We start from the raw sequence: 20,995 nt of genomic DNA, 5'->3' as shown, positions 1-20,995 counted from the left end.
TCACATTCAGTGGGGCTACAGACCGAGCCCCAACGGGGATCAGTGGAGCTGCTCCTCCTCGGAGCTGAGGGTCAGCAGACAGGGGCTCTCCTGAGGAAACTCCTCAAGGCTGAGAGCCCTCATTGCGTGAGGGATTGTGCATTCTGGGTTACCCTTCTGAAATCGTGAGAATTCTTACACTTGGGTAGTTCCAATTCAATATAATGAATGTGTATTCAAATGTTGGCCAAGCTTTAACTGGCTTATTTGGTTTATCTGGTTTAACTGGTTTATAAAATAAACTCATTTGAATATATTATTTGTCTCAATTTTATAAGCCTCTGCAATATATGTGGAGAGCAGAATGCCAGCAACAGTGAGCCCAGCCTTTGCAAGCTTAGAAATCAAGCTGTGGAACTGCAGAGGTGCTAACACCCCATGGAGGAACAAGGGCTCCTCAGTGGTGTGCTGCCACCCCAACAGGCACTGCTTGCTCTAAGGACATCCCAAGGACTGCTGAAGGCAAGTGACAGCAGCAGCATTCCCTTGCTGGGCCAACCCCCAGGTAACCGGTTTTGGTCGTGCTGGTTTGCGTGTTTAGCTGGGCTCTGACAGCTGGTGTTGGCAAGACTTGAGATACCCAGTGGCACAGCCACCCCCTCCAACACCCCTTTGCACCCACACTGGTTTCCTCCCTTTAACACTGAAAGTAACCTGCATTAGTTTTAACAGATGGTACTCCTGAAGCCCAAAAGAGACCAACAGAAACTTCTCTTCCAGTTCCACACCAGAGTACACTTGCTGCTCATGTCCCAGTGAGGTTAGGCTGGGGAATATCTCCCTCTCCTTCCAGCCAGGGACTGGCTGCTCTTTGGTGAAAGTCAAAGCGATGTTCCTGCATGTCTGCAGCTAGCAGGGAGCTTCACCGAGCCCGTGGGCAGTGCAGCCTCTTCTCTGCACCCTCTTGTCAGCTCCATAAGGATACAGATCCTGGTGGAACTGTGTCCCGACAGCTGTGGCTTCCATAGCTCAGCTCTCCAGCACAGGAAGGACATATTTGTCCCCAGGTTGCTGCTCCATGCAAAGACCCCCCACCAGACATTGGTCCACTCTCCTTCCCATCAAGAAGAGAGGGCAGAGCGAGCTCATTGTGCCAATCCAGAAGTGCTGAGGGCAGAGGTGCTGCCCAAGCCCTGCTCTCCCATGGCAGTCCCTACTCCAGTCCTCCTGAGCTCGAGTTCTGCCTTGGCTTGCAGCCACTAGAACTGCAAAGAAGTGCAAAGCACAAGAAACTCAACTGGTGGGAGCACAGGCAAGCAAGGAACAGAGCAAAGGGGCAGGAAAGCAGCTCTGCACATGTTACAGCAGTGCTCAGAGTCCTGCTCCAGACCAGCCTGGAGCAGTCTGGAATGCAGCAGTGGCTCTGCCATGACTGTGTGTCACGTGGCAGGGACACCTGCTGAAGGAGCAGAACAGTTTAAACAGGCAACACTTGGCTGAACCTGCTTAATTGAAGCATGGATCTAAGCATTATCTACTACTGTCACTACGAATGCTTCTGGCCTCTTCTGAAAGTGCAGGACTTGAGCCTGCAGCACAAGAGATTTGAGAATCCCCAAAATTTTTACCAAAAAATCAAACTCTGAAAGAAATTCCACACTCCCACAATTTTATGAAACATCAAAGACCAGACGACAGAGAAGCTGCACAGTGGGTTATTCAGGCAACATTTATTAGAGCATTTCAAGTATACAACGGTTTTACTGATGGCTGTGAGCAGCTAAGATGCAGGTGCCAGCAGGAAAGGGTGACCTAGAACTAGCAGGCTGTGCAATTCTTGTGGAAAGTTAATGGTTTCAGCTGATAGAAAAGGAAAAGAAAGTAGCAGACTAAAAGTTTGAGCAAGTTTGGGGACGGAGAGGAGAAAATATAGAAGTTATTATTTGAAATCACTTACTTAAATTGGCCACTCACAAGTAGCAGAAGCTGTCTGCTATTGCACTCTTCCCTTGGCATCCCAAGGACCTAAAATAGCCAGGGGCGTTTTTTCCACCAAGAACAGACAGCATTTTCTCTGGTAGGAATGGAGGCCTGCACTGGTGGGCAACTCCAGAGCCCTGGCTCAGCACTTGGAGATTGAGACCCCTGGCTTTGCACACTCACAGGTGAGAGCCAGGCTGTGGCACTTCCACCAGTGAGGAGGCAAAGCAGACTTGCAGCAAGAGCACACTAAACTATCAACCCCTTACTATAAGGCAGCTTTAGGTCAGGACTCTTTTTGGGTGCCTGAGCTGTTTAGAAAAGCAAGGACCACATGGCAACAAGACTACAAGGTCCTCTGACAAAAACAAGGACTGTGCGTATTTCCCAAGAACTATTTCTGAAAGACACTTCCTTAAAAATATCTTAATGCAGAGATTCCCCTTTGATGCACAAAAAGGGCACAACTAGGGAGGGACTGAGCTATGAAGTGACCAAGCACCTCACAAATCAGAAGCTGTGTACTCTGCCAGACTTGCAAGTCTGCATTTAAGATAATAGCTGCCTCAATTGTGTCTTAGTCTCCTGCATTTATTAACAAGGAGCAGTCAAATTCAAGAGCTTAAAACCAAATAAATTTAAATGCTAACATTTAACAGGGTATCTCCAGAATGACTGTCCTTTGAGACTATGAAGCTCTGAGGTATGTGATAGCAACTTGGTAGTCAGGCTGGCAGAGTGCAGTGGAGCTTCCGAGCTTCTTGAATACATCATGGTTAACCAAATGAATCAGTTCTTCCTAGCAAAATTGCTTAAAAATTTGTCTTCAGCAAAAAGCATTTAAAAATTCTGATCGACAGCTGATTTGCAAGTAAAATAAAAAAATATTAGAAATGGTTAACAACATAGTCTGTTTAATCAAATCAGATCTGATTACTACAAAAACATGCCAAGGGCAGCCACCAGCTCATGTCCTGGGTGCTGCCATGCCCTCTGCCCACGTACCTACAACTGCTTTTGAAACACTGTTTGTCTAAAGGACAACCATGGAAGACAAGTCAGGATTTAATGACAGATTTCAAACAGATGGGCATACATACATTAAATTAACAGATTCAACCTTCAGCACACAGGAGTTTGTAGAGATACTGGCTAGAGTCACAGAAAGTTACACATGTGAACAGTCTTGAACCACTTCCAAAAATTCCAATGGCTTTTTAATAGTTCCAATAATTCATGGGTATATAAAACAGAGACAGGCTTCTCCAGCAGAAGAGTTGGGGCTCCTCCAGGCTAATCAGACCTCTGGTATGGAAGGGAACTGGTTTGACTTCCCCACCTTCCCACCAGTCCACTAAAGACTAGGACTTATTAAAACCTTCTTGATTTACTGACTACTGATTTAACAGGCAAATGCTGCAGACTGTGTCAATCATAGTGGATGGCAGTATAGAAGATTATCCAAACAACCTGTGGGGAGGAAAGGAAGTGAAGGTTATCTGGATACCTCTGGAGGGGGTTCAGACAGCAAACAAGCCTCAGGCTTTGCTCTCAATAGAGGACTGAGGACTGAATTCCAGCTTTGAAATTGTCTTGGGGAGATTTCAGGATCACCACATGGCACAAACGGTGGCATCCAACTTGCTTGACCTCTGGGGTGCCCAGCTTCTCCACATAAAACTCCCACCACAGCCCCTCCGGTGATTTAGAACACCACCAAACCAAGTGCTGTGATTAGAGACTTGAGTGAGGGGAGTAAGGAAAACAAAGACATTCAAAACACCAGCTTAACTAGCTCTATATGGAACTCCACCAGGATATCTGGGACAGAGGATGGGAAAACATAAAAGTTAAGTGGTAGATGTAAAAGTACAGCTGCCTGTTCCTACATCCTTTCTTACAGAGAAATCCCAGGCACTGGCACCGTATTTTATAGCCAGTAGCCATCGGATTTTGTGATTTTCTTTCCCAAATCAATGTGACTTATTTGATAATGTTAACACATCTCTTCTCTCACCACCTCACCTGCCCTCCTTCCAGATCTCTTCCCTCAGAAAGTGCACAAACACAATTCACTAATCAACTTGAGGAAAGCAAGAGGCATTACCAGAAACAGTGCAAAAGATGTCATGAATCCTTCCTTCGTTAGCTCCCACGTCCCGCCATACTCCTCCTCATCTATCTGCTGGAAGCTACTGAAGTAGAGGTACAGAACACCAGCATTGATCAGGCAGAATCTGGAGGAAAGAGGTTAGGAACTGTCACTCCAGTGATATAGGCTGCAGATATCCCACATACCATACAGTGAAATATCTTTCATCCACAGGGGAAGCAAAGAGGAACTCTTCCTGCAACGTTTCCCAGGCAGCTCAATCACCTCCTTGAAAAGCCCCTCCAGGTCAGCTTGCCATAGTATGCCAGGGTGGGATGAAGTTCACCTCACAAGGCACAACCTACTCCTAGTAGGGCTCAAGAGGCAGAAGTCAAAAGCTGGAAGTATCCTCCAATCCGCAAACCTGCACATTTTCCTGTCCTGGAGATCCACAGTCCTGCTCCCACAGAGAATTCAATCTCCTTGTGTGTGCTGCTTGATTCTGAGGCTGCTGAGAGGGAAGACTGTTGCTTCCATGCTCAGGGTAACATCCCTGTGAACACCAAATGTGATGGCTTGGAGATGAGAGTCAGGAAGACTCAACAGTGCCCTGAGCCCCAGCACTGGGGCCCAACCTGAGCCAGCTCTCAGTGCTCTCCAGTCTGTGCTGACAGTTGGGCTGCAGCAGAGAGAACAAACATGTTCCTGTTTGTCCTTAGATTTGCTTGGCTTTACACCACCCCAGCTTAGGGCTGGGACAGCCTGGAAAGGGACAGGATGGTGTCCTGAAAGGAAGGCTGTATGGGAAGGGTGGTATGAGAACACACACACAGTCAGTCACCAGCTGAGAGCAGCTGTGTGACTGCAACAGCACAGAGAAACCACACACGCGCTTCCAGCAGCTTTTAGTTTTCCATAGTACACCAAATCACTCTTATTAACATTAAGCACAGGAATTCTTCTCCCGGGCAAGTAGCAATAGAACAAGAGGATACAGTCTTAAGCTGTGCCGGGGAGGCTTCGGTTGGACATTAGGAAGAGATTCTACACAGAAAGAGTAATTGGACATTGGTATGGGCTGCCCAAGGAGATGGTGGAGTCACTGTCCCTGGAGGTGTTTAAGAAGAGACTGGATGTGGCATTCAGTATGCTGGTCTAGTTGACAAGGTGGTGTTGGGTCATAGGTTGGACTCTATGATCTCAGAGGTCTTTTCCAACCTAGTTGATTCTGTGAATTGGCTTAGGTGCCTGAAGGTTCTTTGTGAATTAATGGATGACTACGTAAGGACATGCTCACCTACCCCACACCTGTTTCTGGGGGCACTTCAGATTCATTTCTTTGATGTAACTATTGAGTTCCTGCTGGAGCATCAACCCTTCGCTTCCTTGGCACAGCCAGGACACTCGGGAGGAGGGACAAGATGACAAGTGAATGTTGCCTAAGAAAAGCTGTGAGTCAAGCTCCAGCTTGACTGTGAGACCTTGGCCAGGGAGAGATACTTGAAAATGGAGACAGCTCAGAGCAGACCCAGCACCTTCCCAGAGCCCACGTCCAGAGCGCAGGGCTGCATTCCCATCTCTGCTGTCCCTCAGAAGCTTTCAGGCACGTGTCCGCGCCAAACAGATTTTCAGTTCATAACTCACTGCAGCCTTCAGACACCCGTGGGGAGGCGATCCTGTGGGGATCCGATGCACATGCCCCCTTCCAGGCACTGCCTTCCCCCACACCACAGCTGGAAGAGCTGCATTGGGAAGCGCTGCCCGAGCACTGCCAGGGCCGCTCTGCCTGCCTGGGACCTGCAGCCTCTGGGGCTTTGAAGAAACCTTTCCTTCTTCACAAAGAAGCTGCCCCTCTTATCTACTGACAGAGCCTCTTCTCCAAGCAGGGCTCCTCCCTCAAACACAAGGACTACCACACCTCTACAGACATTCCTTCTTGGGAGATCACACCAGGCACCACACAGCCCCTGTTCACACGTGCAGGACACACATCCCAAGTCAACTAAAACTCCTGTTCCCTTCTTCTGCTCCCACCCCCCTTAACAAAATAAATAATAAATTAAAAAAGCATAAATCAGGCTGAGGAGAAGGAGGCTGATGGACATGTTATGATTCGGATGAATTTCATGGCAACGAACAGTCTGGAATGCAATGCTGGCTGTCAGACATAGCAGGCAGAGCCAGCCCACTGCTCATAGCACAGCCTCGAACAGGCTCTGAGTCCAGTCCAAACGTGGGAAAGTACATGAGACAGAAAAGGAAATAAACCTTACACTGCTATTCCCACGAAGCCCTTCAGTGGAACTACTCCCCAGATGATTCCCAAAATAACTGCAATGATCTGCCGGAACCAGTAGATTACATCTAAAAACTCGTCCTGAGGAGATAAAGCACAAGAGAGATTTTGGCATATATTATGTTTCCTTTTTTTAAAGCATCATACAATTGACAGGTAAAAATTGAACACACTGAACACTTAGTTCTCCATTAAGAGTATAAGATATTGCATTAGAACAGATGAAACCCACTTAGGGCATTGTGCATCCTGGGCTTCTCTGCTTCCAAATTAAATACACAGCTTTGTCCTCTTATGGGTGAGCTGCAGAGGTGAACAAGTACCGAGCCTCCTTGTTTACTAAAGATTCAATAAAAGTTCACTGGAATAAAAGTTTAAAGAGTTGTTTGTGCTTTAAGACTGTTAGGGCAACTCTCCAGCCAGGCCCTCCCGTGCTCATGAGCTCCCAGAACCCAGAGCAGCACCCAGCCCAGCTGTACCTCACTCCTGTGCCTCCCAAGCAGCAGGGATGTGCTCACTGCTGTTTGTCCAAGGGACCACACCACTGCACTACTGCAGCTGGACAGTGCTGGCTCACACTTTAAATAAAGATTTACTTAAGCTCACATACCTTTTCCCAGCCTCCCCAAGGCTGGGATTGTCCCACCATACCCCAAACACGAACAGCCTTTGTGATGTTACTGTAGGATGTGCCAGTTGTTTGGTTCCATGTGGAAGACTTGAATCCATGTCAAGTAAAGACATTTCCCTTGGTCACTATACCGGTCAGTCAGTTCAGCCTTCAGTTCACATCCTACTGCACCAAAACGTGGGCACAGCTGTCACTGGCCCCCTGCTGACTCTGGAATTCCAGCCCCATCAATCAGAGCGGAGGGGCAGGGACAGACGAGCCCTACCAGTTCTGGGAGTAACAGGTTAAGGCAAAAGTGACAGAGTCTGTTCCCCAAGGAAATGCCACGCAGATCGTGCACTTTCCCCACGCCGAAAGGCAAAGCCAAAGGCAGGGAGCAGAGATCCTGGAACACACATGGTGCGCCCGGGCCGTGCCAGGGATATGGCAGGGGCCGGGACACGGCAGAAGCTTAGGGCAGCTCGTGGCCGTGCTGCTGGGAAGCAGCAGCAGGGAGAAGCACCGAGCAGGAGCACGGCAGCACATGGGAGACACGCACATCCACTGAAAGTGGATTCAGTTTCTGCTTTTCCTTTAGTTACACGAATTAAATTTTTATTTAATCCAGGAAGAGTTTAACCCACAAGCCAAATGTAACTGAGGTATTCTAACAATAATGCAGATTGTGCTTCCTTGGCTCCCCGCCCGTTGGCGCTGCGGGCACCGGCCCGGCAGGGGCTTTACCCGAGCTCAGAGATGGCGGCTCCTCCGACCCCCCCGCGGGACGGAGCCGCCCCGGGCCCCCCCCGAGTCCGCACCTCACGGCCCCCCGACCCCCAGGGCCCACCTTGTCGTGCCAGGCGGAGTCGCTGCGCAGCGCTTTGCCCCACACGGAGCCGCGCCCGGCCGCGCCGCCGTTGGCCACCGCGTGGTGCTGCGGGTGCGGCGGCTCGTCCCGGCGCCGCCCGCCGCTCATCCCGCTCGGCCGGAACCGCCCGGACCCTCCTCGGGACCCACCCGGACCCTCCGGACCCTCGGCCCGGAACCAACCCCGGCCCCGCCCACACTCTGCCAATGGTGCCGCCGCCCTACGGCGGCCGAGAGGGGCCAGGGCGGGACGGGCGGGGCCAGCGCCCGGCTCCTCCTTCGGGAACAGGGAATGTGGAAGGGAAAGGGGGGCGGGCAAGGGGCAGGGGAAGGCTCAGCCTGGAAGGGCCGCTTTTCGGCGGAAAGGCGAGACAGCAGCCTCTGTGTTGTCCCCACATGTTGGGGGGGAGAGGAACCTTGGGACCCCCGAAGCACCTGCTGAGCCTGCTAACGGAGCCGCGTGGGGATCCCGGGATCTCGGACAATCCCACGGGATCCCGGACAGCTTCGCCTGCGGCACATTGTCACCATGCGACGCCGTCGGCTCACGGCTCACAGCCAGGCTTTGGAGACGCCCCAGCTCCTCCCTGGGGACGGGCTGGAGGGTGGGGAGCAGGGCAGCTTTTGGGACACACACGGTTGTGCCGCTCGTTAGCTGGTGATCTGAGCAGACCTTACAGCAGCCGAACATACGGCGGCTGTGGATCAAGTAATGACACGTGGAGTTCTAAAGATTTGACTAATTTTTATATTCTTACCTTCCAAAAGCAGTGGTGCTCAAGCGAGTCACGCTCATCATGGAAAAACATACTGAGAATTATTTCTGCATGGTGTGGGCTGGATATTTGGTTGGGATTGACTCTCTGTTATCCTCTTCAGGGTGTGATTATGTGGGCATAATAATCTACTTCCCAATTACCATTAAATAAAAATCTGTACTATTGACTTTGACATATGGTCTGATTTGCACCTTAATTTGGGCAGAGGCATCTTTCTAATAATTTTCAAGAATCTGATCATAACATGCCTTGCTGCTGATTCCAACAGGATCTTTTGGGGCAGACTGACCCTCCCTGGGCCCTGTGGGGTTGGCAGAGGGAGCAGGCAGACAAGTCCTTTTCCCAGGCCTCAGATCACTTCCAGCCAAGGCCATGTAATTTAAGTACAGATTATGCAAGATACTTATGGACTTCAAAAGTATCTTGCCCTGCTCCAACCATCAAGCCTCTGATCACGTGTTCAGCCCCTTGGGCATTTGCCTCATGCCAGAGGCTGGTTCAAGCCAAGGGACCCACATGGCATTGGCAAGAAGGGACGTGTGTGTGTGTGGGGGGGGGTGTCATCGCTGTATCTCTGGCAGATCCTGTGCCTCTGACCCCACACCATGACAGGGCCAGGTCACACGTGTCCTGGTTCCAGCCTTGCTCCTGGGACACTCCTCGGGTGCCTGGGCCGTAGCAGCCCCAGGTACTCTGCACCCTCTGCTCTGTGATGGACGCACCAAGGGCAGGGGGAGGTGACAGCTGCAGCTGCAGCTCTTCCAGGCCTCAGGCTGTGTCCTAAGCAGATGAGGAGTGCCACTGTTCCCAGCTCCGTGCTCCTCCCCCAGGCCACTTCACAGGGATAGAAACATTTGCACAATAATGAAACACCTGGATCAGGGAACTGATTTAAAATTCACATGCTAAACAAAATGTCTTGTTTTACTCTATTTCCATTGCCTGATACACCTGGCCAGAGAAAAGCAAATTAAATTTGGGCTTGAAAGGGCCAGAAGGAGGCAGGAGAGGTGCCAGAGTGTGTCCTGAGGGTACAAGCAGCCCCCAGTAAGGGATGGGTGTTGGCAGACACTTGGAAATGGGGGAGAAGGATGACATGGAGAGCCCTGGGCACAGGCAGGGGAAGGCAGGAAGAGCTGGATAGGGCTCAAGGAACAGCATGAGGTGGCCCAGCAGCAGCCCCTTGTGTGCACACAGCTGCAGAGGCTGCAAAGCCTTCAAGGAGTTGACATGTCCATGCTACCCTTCTCCAGCAGCTCCCCTCTGCAGGGGCCCAGCCTGACACTTGCTCAGTAGTGAGGAATTGGGGCTCAGTGAGGGACGGTGGCCACCCCGGAGTGGCTGGAGGATGGCTCCTAGGACCGCCTGGACCAAACTGAGACCAGGATTCTTCTCCAGCACAGAAAACCCGGGGACCAGCCACAGGGTGGCAGCTCGGGCTGGCTGACTCCCGGTTCTTTTTTTTTCTTTCTTTTTTGTCTCTTTCCTTAAATTTTTAATAAAAAGATAAACCTTTCAGGGGACCCCCTGTGCAGCTCACGGGTATGACAAAGGTTCTGTGCTCTCCCTGGCTCGCCTCTGCCCTGGCACTGCACTCGGTAGCATTTCCAGCCCCATTCCTGCATTTGGCCAGCTCCTGATCCCGCTGCTTGTCCTTTGGCGGGGCTGCAGGCACATGCCTGCAGGACTATGATGAGGCTCAAGGTTGCTGATGGGAAGGAATCGTGAGCAGAACCTGCTGCCCTGGAGAGGTGTCTCAGGACCAGTGACTTCCTTCCTCGAGAGAAGGGTAGGAACTCCCCATCCCTGTTCCTCCGGGCTCTGGATCCCTGCTTGGGAATGGGGCAGCTCCCTGGCTGTTCTCTGCTCCAGGCCACTTTTTAGAGGGCCTTTGAGGGGCTGTTTTACGGGGTCCTTCTGGGGTCTCGCAGCCCAGGGCAGCGGCAGAAGTCAGCGCTGACGGCTGGTCCTTCTGGCCACCGTTCCCTTTGCATAGCCCCGAGGACCATTGGCAGAGGTTTTTGGCCACTAGTGGTTCAGCCTGCGAACATCCTCCGGCCTCTCCACGGACCCCACGGGCCGCTGCTCTTCCAGCAGCCCCACGCCTGCCCCAGGGACCCACCCCTGCCCCAGGGACCCACCCCAGCCACGCCATCACAGCCAGAGCTGTCCAAACAGCCGTGAGCTCCCGGCTGGTGTCACCCGTCGGTGCCCACGGCTTCTCCAGAGAGTGGCATCCCTGTGTCCCCTGTCTGGGATGTGCAGGGGCGCCCACAGGGACGCGCCGGTTCGCAGCCCCCCGGTACCAGCGCGCGGGACGGGGGGCACGTGTGGGCCACTCCTTTCGTCTATATAAGGCCGTCCCGCCGGCCCTACCCCGCGGCCCTGGCCCCGCCGCATTCTTCTGCCTTGTATGGGCCGAGCCGAGCCGAGCCGGGTCGGGCCGGGGCGGGCCGGGACCCGCTGCCCGCCCGCCCCGCAGAGCCGCGTCCCGCAGAGCCGCGCCGACCGCCTCGCAGCTACCGCAGCTCTCGCAGCTCTCTGCTCTGGCACAGGTGAGGCTGCTCCGCCGGGGCCCACCCCGCGACAGGAGCGAGCGGCCACGGTGGGGAGGGGGGCGGCCCCGGGCGGGATGGAGAGAGCGGGTGCGATGGAGCGGGTGGGATGGAGCGGGCGGGATGGAGCCGGAGGCAGTCCCGGTGGACCGGGCGAGATGGAGCCGGGGAGAGCGGATGGAGCAGCCCCGACCGTCTCGGGAGAGTGGAGGGAGCAGAGGGAGGCAGCTCCGCCGCTCCTCCAGCTCTGCGGTGCTGGAGCTGATGCCGAGGTCAGCCCTGGGACCGGGGTGACTCGGCGGCAGGAGGATTCCCGGTGAGCCCTGCCGGGCACCCTCTGCCCGGGAAGCCTCTTGCCAGGCCCGGCAGGCGTGTCCGGGCGACGGCAGGTGAGGATCGTTCTGAGCCAGGCTCTGGGGAACTGTCAGCAACGCCTCGGAGTTGGGACATCCCAGCTTCCCCGGCATGGCACAGGTAGAGGAGCAGATCCTGCCGCCCGCGGTTGCACATGCCTCCTGGTCTGTGAGAACTGTTCCTGTCTGGAACATCTGCTTTTCCCCCAAGTACTTTTGCTGATGGCCAGAGGCAAGATCTGGATGCATGTGTGATGCTCCAGAGATCTCCCCAGTGACCTGGGAGCAATGTCAGGCAATAAACTGCTGTAAGGCAGAAAAGCCTTGTTTAGCTCATTTTCCTCAGCCTTAAACACAGAGGGATGTTGGTTTTTTAGCCTTTCCCATGAAAACATGAGGTCCTCTTGGCTTCCCTCCCAGCATGCCCTTTTGGTACAAAATGTTTCAACTGTGATAAAAGCCAGGATACTCTAAAATGTGGATGTGTAGGAGAAGGCGGCAGCTGGAGCAGCATTCTTTGGAGTGGAACATCCCCGAGTGTCAACAACCACCGCTGCTGACCAAAGATGGTTGGGTTCCTTCAGTTGCTGGAATTTTTTTCCTTCCTCTCTGGCAGGCTCTGTGCGCCGTAGGAGGAGTTTGTGGTCACCTCCCCCTCTGAGGCGCTGCGGCCAGATTTCCCTGCCGAGGTGAGCCTTAATTCCCTGGGAAAATACCAAGCCCTGGTCAGGGCATGTTATGCTGCTGGCCCAAGGCCATGAAGTCCTTCAGCCCCGTGGTCCGTTTCCCAGCCTCCTGAGCATCAGAAGATGCCGGGTGTCGGGTCCTTTGCATACTGAGGTTGCCTGTGCACAGGCTTCTCGTGGAGGCTGCAGAAGGCTTGCTGTTTGGAAGGGTTTGTGTGTGCCACATGGACACTGTGAGGTCCTTGTTCCCTAAACTTGGCAGGAAGGAGCTGGTCCAGAAATGTTCTGCTGAACTCGAAGCCGAGCTCCACAGCTGTGCATGGGCCTGGAGAGGTCCCCAGTGTCTGGTGAGAACTCAGGGAGGGCTGGGATGAACTCTGCCTCCCGGGGGTCACTGCATGCTTTGCTCTGCCTCCTGACTCCTGCCCTGCTCCTTCCTTGCTGGCATCAGTGCTGGTGGCTGTGGCTGGAATGGAGACATAGCTCAGGGCTCAGGTTCTGCTTTCTCTTCACCTCCAAGCCCCCTTTGCCCATCTCTAATAAGGCAATAAAAGTAGCAGAACGGCAGCTGCCTCCACTCCTGCAGTGCTGAGCGGACCGGGGACTCCTCACGCAGCTCCCGGAGCCTCTGGTTGGCATCCCAAGTGCATCCTGAGAAGGGCTGTGCTGGAGGAAAGGGGTAGTTTAACAACAAATTAGGCAGGGAAGATGAGCTGCTGCCTGCTCTTCCTCCAGTGTGACCCCCTGGTCCATGTGTCCTGCTGTCTTGCAAGGCAGGATATCTGCCACAGTGGGATGCTGCAAGGCACCACCTCACCCCTGCTGGCCCTCATGCCACCTTGGGAGAGGGGGTGGCAACTGCTGCCTGTGCAGGGCTGTCAGGGGCTGAGGTGTGGGTGGCTGTGTGTGCTGGAGGGCCCGTCCTTGCCCACCAGTGAACACAGCTGTGTCATGGCTTGCTAGGACTTGCAACTTCTTTTGGAAAGTGGCATTGGGCAGAGATTTAACCACAGTCCCCCTGAGGAACCATTGTTCACCCTGCAGGGGTGTCCCTTGGGACAGCCCAGGCTGTTGGAATCACTCTTTCCCTCCCTGACCAAAAGCATCCAGCACACCGTGCCTCTCACTGCCCAGTGGAGCTGGGTGGAGTGGGTGATGCCCCTGCCCGGCTGTGCCAGGTGGCAGCAGGCAGGATGGAGGAGGATGGGGATGGGATGGGGCTGCCTGCCCTGGTAGCACTGCCATGTCCCTTTGGCTTGTCCCACCCTCCCCAGCATGGCCTGGAAGCAGCACCAGGATGGAGTTGCTTGTTTGTTTTTTACCAAGGAGAAAACACATGGCAGTTTATATTTCTAATAACTGTGGATCTTTTCCTCTTTCTCTTTAAAACTAAACTGTTTACTAATTTCTGAACTCTTTAAGCCAGCCCCATGGTCCCTTGGGTCTGGCTCTCAGGTGGGGGAGGCACAAGCCTTGTGGTACAGGAGGCTGGGAGATGGTCCTGGCAGGAGCAGTGGCAGAAGGACAAGGAAATAAGAGCAGCTGGTGATGGGGTGACTTTGGGATCAGACCAGCGCATGGCTTTATGGTGTCACTCCAGCACTCACCTCCTCAGCTCTGCTGCCCAAGATCTGCAGCTCCTGGGCTGGAGCAGTGCTGGGATGGGGCTTTCAGTGGGGGTCAGCAGAAGCAGGACCAGTGTCAGTGGGTTTCCCTCTTGCTGCAGAGGAAGATGAAGGTTTGGTGGTGCACCATTTATCTGAGCTGAATCCATGCCAGCATGAAGGGCATCAGGGCTGGGCATTCCCTGAAACACTCTCAGCATGGGGATTTGGGGAATCCCAGAAAGCATGGCCTCGAGGACCAGGGCAGCATGTGGGAGTTTTGCCCCAGTCAAACCAGGCCTCACTGCAGATCCCTTCTATCTCATGCACAGGAACCTTTCCCCACACTGACCCAAAAGAGTCTCTTCCCAAGTCCCAGCCAGCCCAAGGAGGCTGTCTAACAGCAGAGGTAGAATGACTGAGCTGGACCTGGGGACTGAGCATCTTTCCAGGGCATATTTTGGATCAAACAGCAGATCCACATGCTGTTAAAATCGTACTTAATCCCCTTAAGGAGCACCATCTCTCTGGATAGGTCCCGAGCTGGTTACAGCCAGGGCAGGGTAAATATTTGGATAAGATTAATTCCTGTGGTGAGATCAAAACTCCTGCTTATTTCTCTAGTCTTCTGCTAATAATTCTGCTAATAATTTTATGTGTTTTGAAAGTGGAGCCCAGTGCTGTGGTCCAGCTGCAGAGCTTTTATTGCTGGTTCTGATGGCCTGGTAAAGCTGAGGTGTTGAACTGAGCTTCACCACACTGCTGCTGTGGGATGTCACCCTGGGGATGTCACTGGCATGTGGTGGTGCCTGGCAGGGCTGTCCTGCTGCAAAGAGCTTTATGGTGCAGTAGTGCCAGAGGAAGCAGTGGGCAGAGATGGGCTGGGGGGGTGAGGTCTCCTGGCCACCCTGTGTGGGCACAGCTGGGCTCCCAACTCCTGTTGCTCCCCTTGGCTAGCTGGTGACAAATGTCTCTTTCCTGGTGGGCACTGGGAAAGGATGTAGGGTTAGGAGGATGGTGGGGTGATTCGATGGCTGCTGTCAGGTGTTGGGTGCAGTGCAAGAGAGGGGGCTGAGGGCAGTGTGAATTCCATCCCAGTGCCACAGCCACTGGGGAATATGAGGGACAAGGGAGGACTGTTTCCTGGGGACTGTTTCCTCCAGGCATGTTGCCTGCAGTTGAAGGGCCGTGCTTGGATTTGGTGGATGCTCCCGCAGTGGGATGGGACCGTTGTCGGGGTGTGGGAAGAGTCCCCAGCCCTGTCTGAGCTTGGCTGGTTGCCAAGGTGTGTATAACTGGGATTTGGCACTGCCTACTGCCCCTGGAATGTCCTTCCAGCACAGCCCAGCTAGGGGAGCATGAGGACCACAGAAGGCTGGGGACCAGGCTGGTGGCTGCACCAGCCCCTGCCTCTGCTCCCCCTTGAAAGAGTATAGAAGGAGGGAAAGGAGAGAGCTGGAAAGAGGGTCCAGTGTGGGGGGCAATGGGGAAGCTTTGGAAGGGCAGGGGAAGGCTGTTTTTGTTCTGCCCTGGTCCGTGCCGGTGCCAGAGTCCTGCTGGAAGGGGTGCTCCCCAAAGGTCCACAGTCCCCCTGTGGCAGCACTAAGGACCCTGATGGGAAGCAGATTCCAGAGCAGCCAACCCGGGGGGTCCAGGCTGCAGGATGGTCTTGGCCCACAGCTCACTGGGGGTGTTGCTTTGTGTTGCTTCATGTGGCATGACGTGGCTCCTGAATTGCTCTATCCCAGGGCAGGGCAGGAGCCCAGGTCCCTGCTGCCCACCAGGCGTGGGGCACACAGAGCACAGGACTGATACTCTGCTCTTCCCCCGGAATTCCTTCATAATCCATTAATTCACCATTGCCCCCACAGCTGCTCTCCAAACCAGATGTTGGCCCAGATGAGGAAACTGAGGCTCAGGGCTGTGTGTGAGGGAGGAATGGCTGCAGCAAACACAAGGGCTTGGAGCAGTGAAGCTTCCCTGGGCTGACCTCGGGCCAGCCTGACCCACAGGACCATCCCTCTGCCAAGCTGGGCTTTGCTGGCATCCTGCTGAGTTATGCCTCGCAAGATTCCCCTGGGAGAAGCCTGAGCATCCTCCTCTCAGTCAGTGTAGGTGGTTGCTGGGCATACTGAGCACCCCATACAGACCTATTTTGGGTCCCCAGCATCCACAGTGCAGGGTGTCCCAAACACTGACTGCATCCCTGAGCCTGGTAATGTGGGGATATCACCAGCCCCCTGCTCAGAGCCTGTGAGGGAACCTGGGTGCCATCCCAAGGTGGTAGTGGGCTCTGTGCTCTCGCCCTGTTCCTACTGGGGGCTGGAACCCCCACCTTGGAAGGATGAGGTAGGTTTTCCTGCCTTGGTGGTGCTTGCAGTCCACGTGGTCCCTTTGCCATTGCCCATGGTACACATATTGCCCCAGCTGTGTTCCCAAAGGTCTGTCTGTCCCACTGCTGCCTTCCCTGGGCTCTCCCCTTCTCCTGGCATTCATTAACTGTAACAAGAGCACCAGTGCTCAGCATCCCGCAATCCTGGTACTGCTTGGCCTCTCTCCCCTGCCCTGCAAGGGCTCTGTAGCCCCTTGAGTAGTCCCCTCTCCCCTCTGCTTCAGGGCCCTTCCCATGGGCTCCCCAGGCAGGGCAGGGGGCACCTGGGCAGGGAGAGCAGTGGCAAGTGGCCTTTGACCTGGCAGGAGGTGGGACGGATGGATGGATGGATGGATGGATGGATGGATGGATGGATGGACAGAGGGGGATGGGAAGCAGTGGTATGTGAGGAATGTGCCCACAGCAGATAACCCCTTCCTGCTGGGTGCTGGGTGCTGGGGCTGCTTCTCTGCCACAACATGGAGGGTTTGAGGTAAACCCACCAATCCAGGAGCTGGGCTGGGGCTTGGGAGAGCCCTGCCAGGGTGAGGGGAGGCTGGAGGGGCATGGCTATGATCTACCCAAAATGGCCAGACACCCATCCCCATAGCCCCCTGGGACTGGCACCCAGATGGGTGCTGGGCTGGGCATCTCTCCCTGTGCCCATAAGCAAAGGGGACAGGCAGCAAGTGGGCTTGGGGGCTGCCTGCAACCCCTGGGAACAGCCCTGGGGAAGGACTGCTAGTGGGCACTGCCTGTGCTGGACTGCCCAGGGGACTTATCAGAGCCCAAGTCTTGCCTGTCCCCATGTCCAAGCATGTGACCTCCTTATCTCCCTGTTGCCAAACTGTGTGACAGCCAGGGAAACTGAGGCATGGGATTGGGGCTGCCAGAAGTTTTATGTTCCTGCCCCTGCTCCAGTGCTCCAGCCTCCTGATGCTCCTGTCTCCAGGTACCCCCCCAGCTGCCAAGATGTCCAGCAAACGTGCCAAAGCCAAGACCACCAAGAAGCGCCCCCAGCGCGCCACCTCCAATGTCTTCGCTATGTTCGACCAGTCGCAGATCCAGGAGTTCAAGGAAGCCTTCAACATGATTGACCAGAACCGTGATGGCTTCATCGACAAGGAGGATCTGCACGACATGCTGGCGTCCCTCGGTGAGGAGGCCCTGCCCTCGCAACCCCTCTGCTCCCAGCACCTCCTCAGGAGTAAGGGGAGCTGCTGGGTGACCTAATACCCACACCCAGTGCTGGAGACCAGCTGTGGTGGGATGCTCCAAAACCTGCAGGGGAATTCTCTGCTGGCACCAGCTGACCACAGAAAGTGCATTTGTGAGACACCCAAGGGCAGCAGCTCAGTGTGCTGCTTTTACAGCCGTGCTCACCAGAAGTTAAGAGACCCTTGGGGCTGGAGAAGCTCTGTCCTGGGAGCGAGCACGAGCCTCAGGCATAGGGTGTTGGAGTAGTCTCATCCTAGAATGTCACCTGAGGTTGTCCCCTCCTATTGCTCTCATCTGGGGTAACAAAGGCTAGTTCCCATGCTGGTGTGATACCTCGACTGGTTGAGGCATGCAGGTCTGTCCCCACACCCCCCCTGGAGCTTGTTTTCCTTTGCTGCAGACCGTGGCTCCCTCCTCTTGCTCCCAGCCGTACCTTCACTGCACTTTGGGAGGTCTGTCAATGATTGACCTGGCAACCAAACCTGTTCTGGAGGTCCTGGCTGGCCCTGGGAGGAATCTCCCTCCTCCCATTGAGCTGGAGCTCTGGGAGCAGAGAGGGGCCGGTGCTGGGGGCACAGGCCTCAGCAGAGGAGGTTAAACCATGATAGGACAGGGGCTGGGGACATCAGCAGCATGAGGCTCGTGTGGAGACATTGCTGCCTCTCTCCATGGGGGGGCTGGGTGTCAGCTGCCAGGGGAGTGGGAAAAACCATGAGTTTCGTTCCCAGTAACCCCTAAATTAATTACTGCATCTCCCCCAAGGCAGAGCTTGGTTACAGATATGGATTACAGCAGGGAAAGAGATGCTGAGGGGGGAGCACTGGGCACTGCAGAACCCCCCTCCCCATGTTTATGGGGTGGTGAACAAGAGCCAGCAAATTAATTTGCAATGAAAAAAAGCCCCGTCCAGCTGAGTGCATGGGCTGGCCGTTGCAATGGGAGCTGGGGGAACAGGGGCCTGCACCCACACCCCTGCCTGTGTCCCACAGGGAAGAACCCCACCGATGAGTACCTGGAGGGGATGATGAGCGAGGCGCCGGGGCCCATCAACTTCACCATGTTCCTCACCATGTTTGGGGAGAAGCTGAACGGCACTGACCCGGAGGATGTGATCCGCAACGCCTTTGCCTGCTTTGATGAGGAGGCGTCAGGTACAGCAGGGCCCTGCACGCAGCGCCTCGGGCACGCAGCGCCTCGGGCACGCAGCCCCTCGGGCATGCAGCCCCTCGGGCATGCAGCCCCTCGGGCATGCAGCCCCTCGGGCACGCAGCCCCTCGGGCACGCAGCTAGGGTGAGGGCTGGGGCCAAACCCTTGGGGACAGGCCCCAAGCAGCTCCAGAGTGGGAGAGCTGGACAGGGGTGTCTTCGGGAGAGGGGGGGAAGGTGCTGCCGCTCAGCCCTCATGGTGTCCCCTGCTAACACTGTCCTCTGCCCTCCCTGCAGGCTTCATCCATGAGGACCACCTGCGTGAACTGCTGACCACCATGGGGGACCGGTTCACCGATGAGGAGGTGGATGAGATGTACCGGGAAGCGCCCATCGACAAGAAGGGCAACTTCAACTACGTGGAATTCACCCGCATCCTGAAGCATGGGGCCAAGGACAAGGACGATTAGAGCCCTGGGCCACTCACCCCTTCTGCCTCCTCCTGTGCACTTCCCCCACCCCTCGGCCACCCTTGTTGTCCCACAGCAGATTCCCCCCACGGGAAACACCTTCCAGGACCAGCCCACATCAGGACAAGCTTAGAGGGAACACACTCCTGTCACTGTGCCACTGTGTGCCCATCCATCAGCCTCAGCCCTCCCCTCCCATCGCCTCTGCCACCCACAGGCTCACCCAACTGAGCCCCCCAGCCTGGCTGTGACACCTCCCCCCCCCAGCAGCCATTGACCCCCTCAAAGCCACCATGCCATTGGTCCCTGGGGCCGGGGTGAGCATCCCCCACTGGCCTGCAGGGATTTGGGCTGGCTTGAGCCTGAGCGATCCCCATCTCAGGGCCATAACACAGAGGGAAAGCATCTCTCCCCTCTCCTCTCACACTCTCCTCCTTCAGGAAAGAAACCCTGCTTTGTTCCTCCTCCCTGGCTGTTTTATTGCTTTAGAGCCTGATATCTGAGGGATTCAGGAAGCTGAAGTGGTGTATAAAGCCCGATGGGTGTGATAGAGATGTGCTGTGTGTGGCTCCCTCATGACCAGTGCCATGCTGTGCTGCTGCCTGTCAGGTTTCGGAGGCTGGTTTGGGCACTACATGTCCCCACCTTGCTACCATTGTCAGCCAGGGCCCCTTCCAGTGGGACAGCCAGTTTGCAGAGACAAATGGCTCCTAATCTGTGTAAAATCAGCTTGAGCATTATTTTCTGCCTTTGCTGGTGGGATGAGAGTCACTCTGCTCAGCCCCAGCATCGGGGTGGGCTGAAAGACACTTGGGAAAGTGCTGGCCATGCTTCCCCCATCAGCTTATCCAGGGTCCTAGGGGCTTGGTCACCCTTCTGTGTCACCCTGAGAAGATGGGGGGTGGGGGTGGGCAAGAGACAGAGAGGGTAAGAAATGGGGATGGGATTTGTCCCCTTGATTTGGTTATTTATCACCACCCTGACAAGGGTGCTTCTGCCTTCCAAAGTTTCTGTCTTAAAGTGCATCTTTAAGTCCGCCCATCTCCCTGGCCTGGAGGGAAGGATGAGTTTCCTGCAATTCTTTATTTAAAATGGGGGGAAATGTGATGAGAAACCCACAAAACTGGTGAGGGCACAATGCATGGCAGAGAGGCTCCCAGTGCTGAGAAAGCTTGGATGAGGTCTGTGCAAGCTCTGTGGGCACATGCTGCTGGGATCAGAGGTGTCAGAAACCTGCCAGGCCCCAGGTAATGCTCTCACCTGAGAGATAACCCATGACTGAAAAGCTTCTCCTTGGTCTCAGTCCTTCTATTTTGAAGGCACTGCCAACACCAGGAAAAAGGAACTAAATTGTCAGGGACACAGAGATGTGAAGGGCTGAACCTGCACTCTCCCAGGGAGCTTCCCAGGGACAGGGCTCATGTTCTGCAGCAGCAGCGCCAAACCAGCCTACAGATGCCAAGCTCCTTGCCTAACTTCATGCTGTACCAGGGAAAAAACACTTCCAGAGCAAATTCCCATGCTGCTGGGAGGAAGGATGCTTTATAAAATCCTCCTTCCCTGAAATGCAGATGTCACTTTGGTGCAGGCAGGCTGATGCTGGAGCTGTGGGCAGACTGTCTTCTGGGGGTAGCTGCATAGAGGAGGTATGTTCAACCCCACTGATCCCAGGAGATCACCTTGTGTGACCAGCCCAGGTTCTCGCAGTGCCGCGAGTGGGATGGACACGGTGGCTGATCCCAGCTGTGGGCACTGCCGGCCCCAGCTGGGAGCTACCACAGGGTCTAGCATGGGGCTCTCAGAAGTGCTGCCTTGAGCAGCTGGCAAAACTGTTGGGTCTGAGCTGCCCTGTTGCTGGAACGGCCATGGTGACACCACAGGACTCTCAGGAAAGGGTGTCCTTCAACCCTGAGGCAGCAAAGCAGAGGAAATTTTTTAGTGGACACTGGGGTACATATGGGAAGAGTAAATAAACCTGTTCCACTGGCA

General features: G+C 54.8%; 2 protein-coding genes across 2 annotated transcripts; one reads left to right on the top strand and one right to left on the bottom strand.

The window, feature by feature from the left end:
- Window positions 1–1,689: 1,689 nt before the first annotated feature.
- Window positions 1,690–8,018, bottom strand: RAB5IF (RAB5 interacting factor). The gene is made up of 4 exons (XM_032704806.1): window positions 7,805–8,018; window positions 6,325–6,428; window positions 4,067–4,196; window positions 1,690–3,429 (listed from the first exon to the last, which is right to left on the bottom strand). Exons 1-4 carry the CDS (start codon window positions 7,931–7,933, stop codon window positions 3,388–3,390), a joined length of 405 nt encoding a protein of 134 aa, XP_032560697.1. The 5' UTR covers window positions 7,934–8,018; the 3' UTR covers window positions 1,690–3,387.
- Window positions 8,019–11,043: 3,025 nt separating this feature from the next.
- Window positions 11,044–20,995, top strand: MYL9 (myosin light chain 9). Its single transcript, XM_032705251.1, has 5 exons — window positions 11,044–11,158; window positions 12,128–12,200; window positions 17,125–17,328; window positions 18,380–18,541; window positions 18,834–20,995. Exons 3-5 carry the CDS (start codon window positions 17,145–17,147, stop codon window positions 19,004–19,006), a joined length of 519 nt encoding a protein of 172 aa, XP_032561142.1. The 5' UTR covers window positions 11,044–11,158; window positions 12,128–12,200; window positions 17,125–17,144; the 3' UTR covers window positions 19,007–20,995.

Source organism: Chiroxiphia lanceolata, chromosome 17 (genome assembly GCF_009829145.1).
Source record: "Chiroxiphia lanceolata isolate bChiLan1 chromosome 17, bChiLan1.pri, whole genome shotgun sequence".
Taxonomy (NCBI): Eukaryota; Metazoa; Chordata; class Aves; order Passeriformes; family Pipridae; genus Chiroxiphia; species Chiroxiphia lanceolata.
Note: the sequence above shows the minus strand (reverse complement) of the source record. Positions and strands in the feature narration are given on the sequence as shown.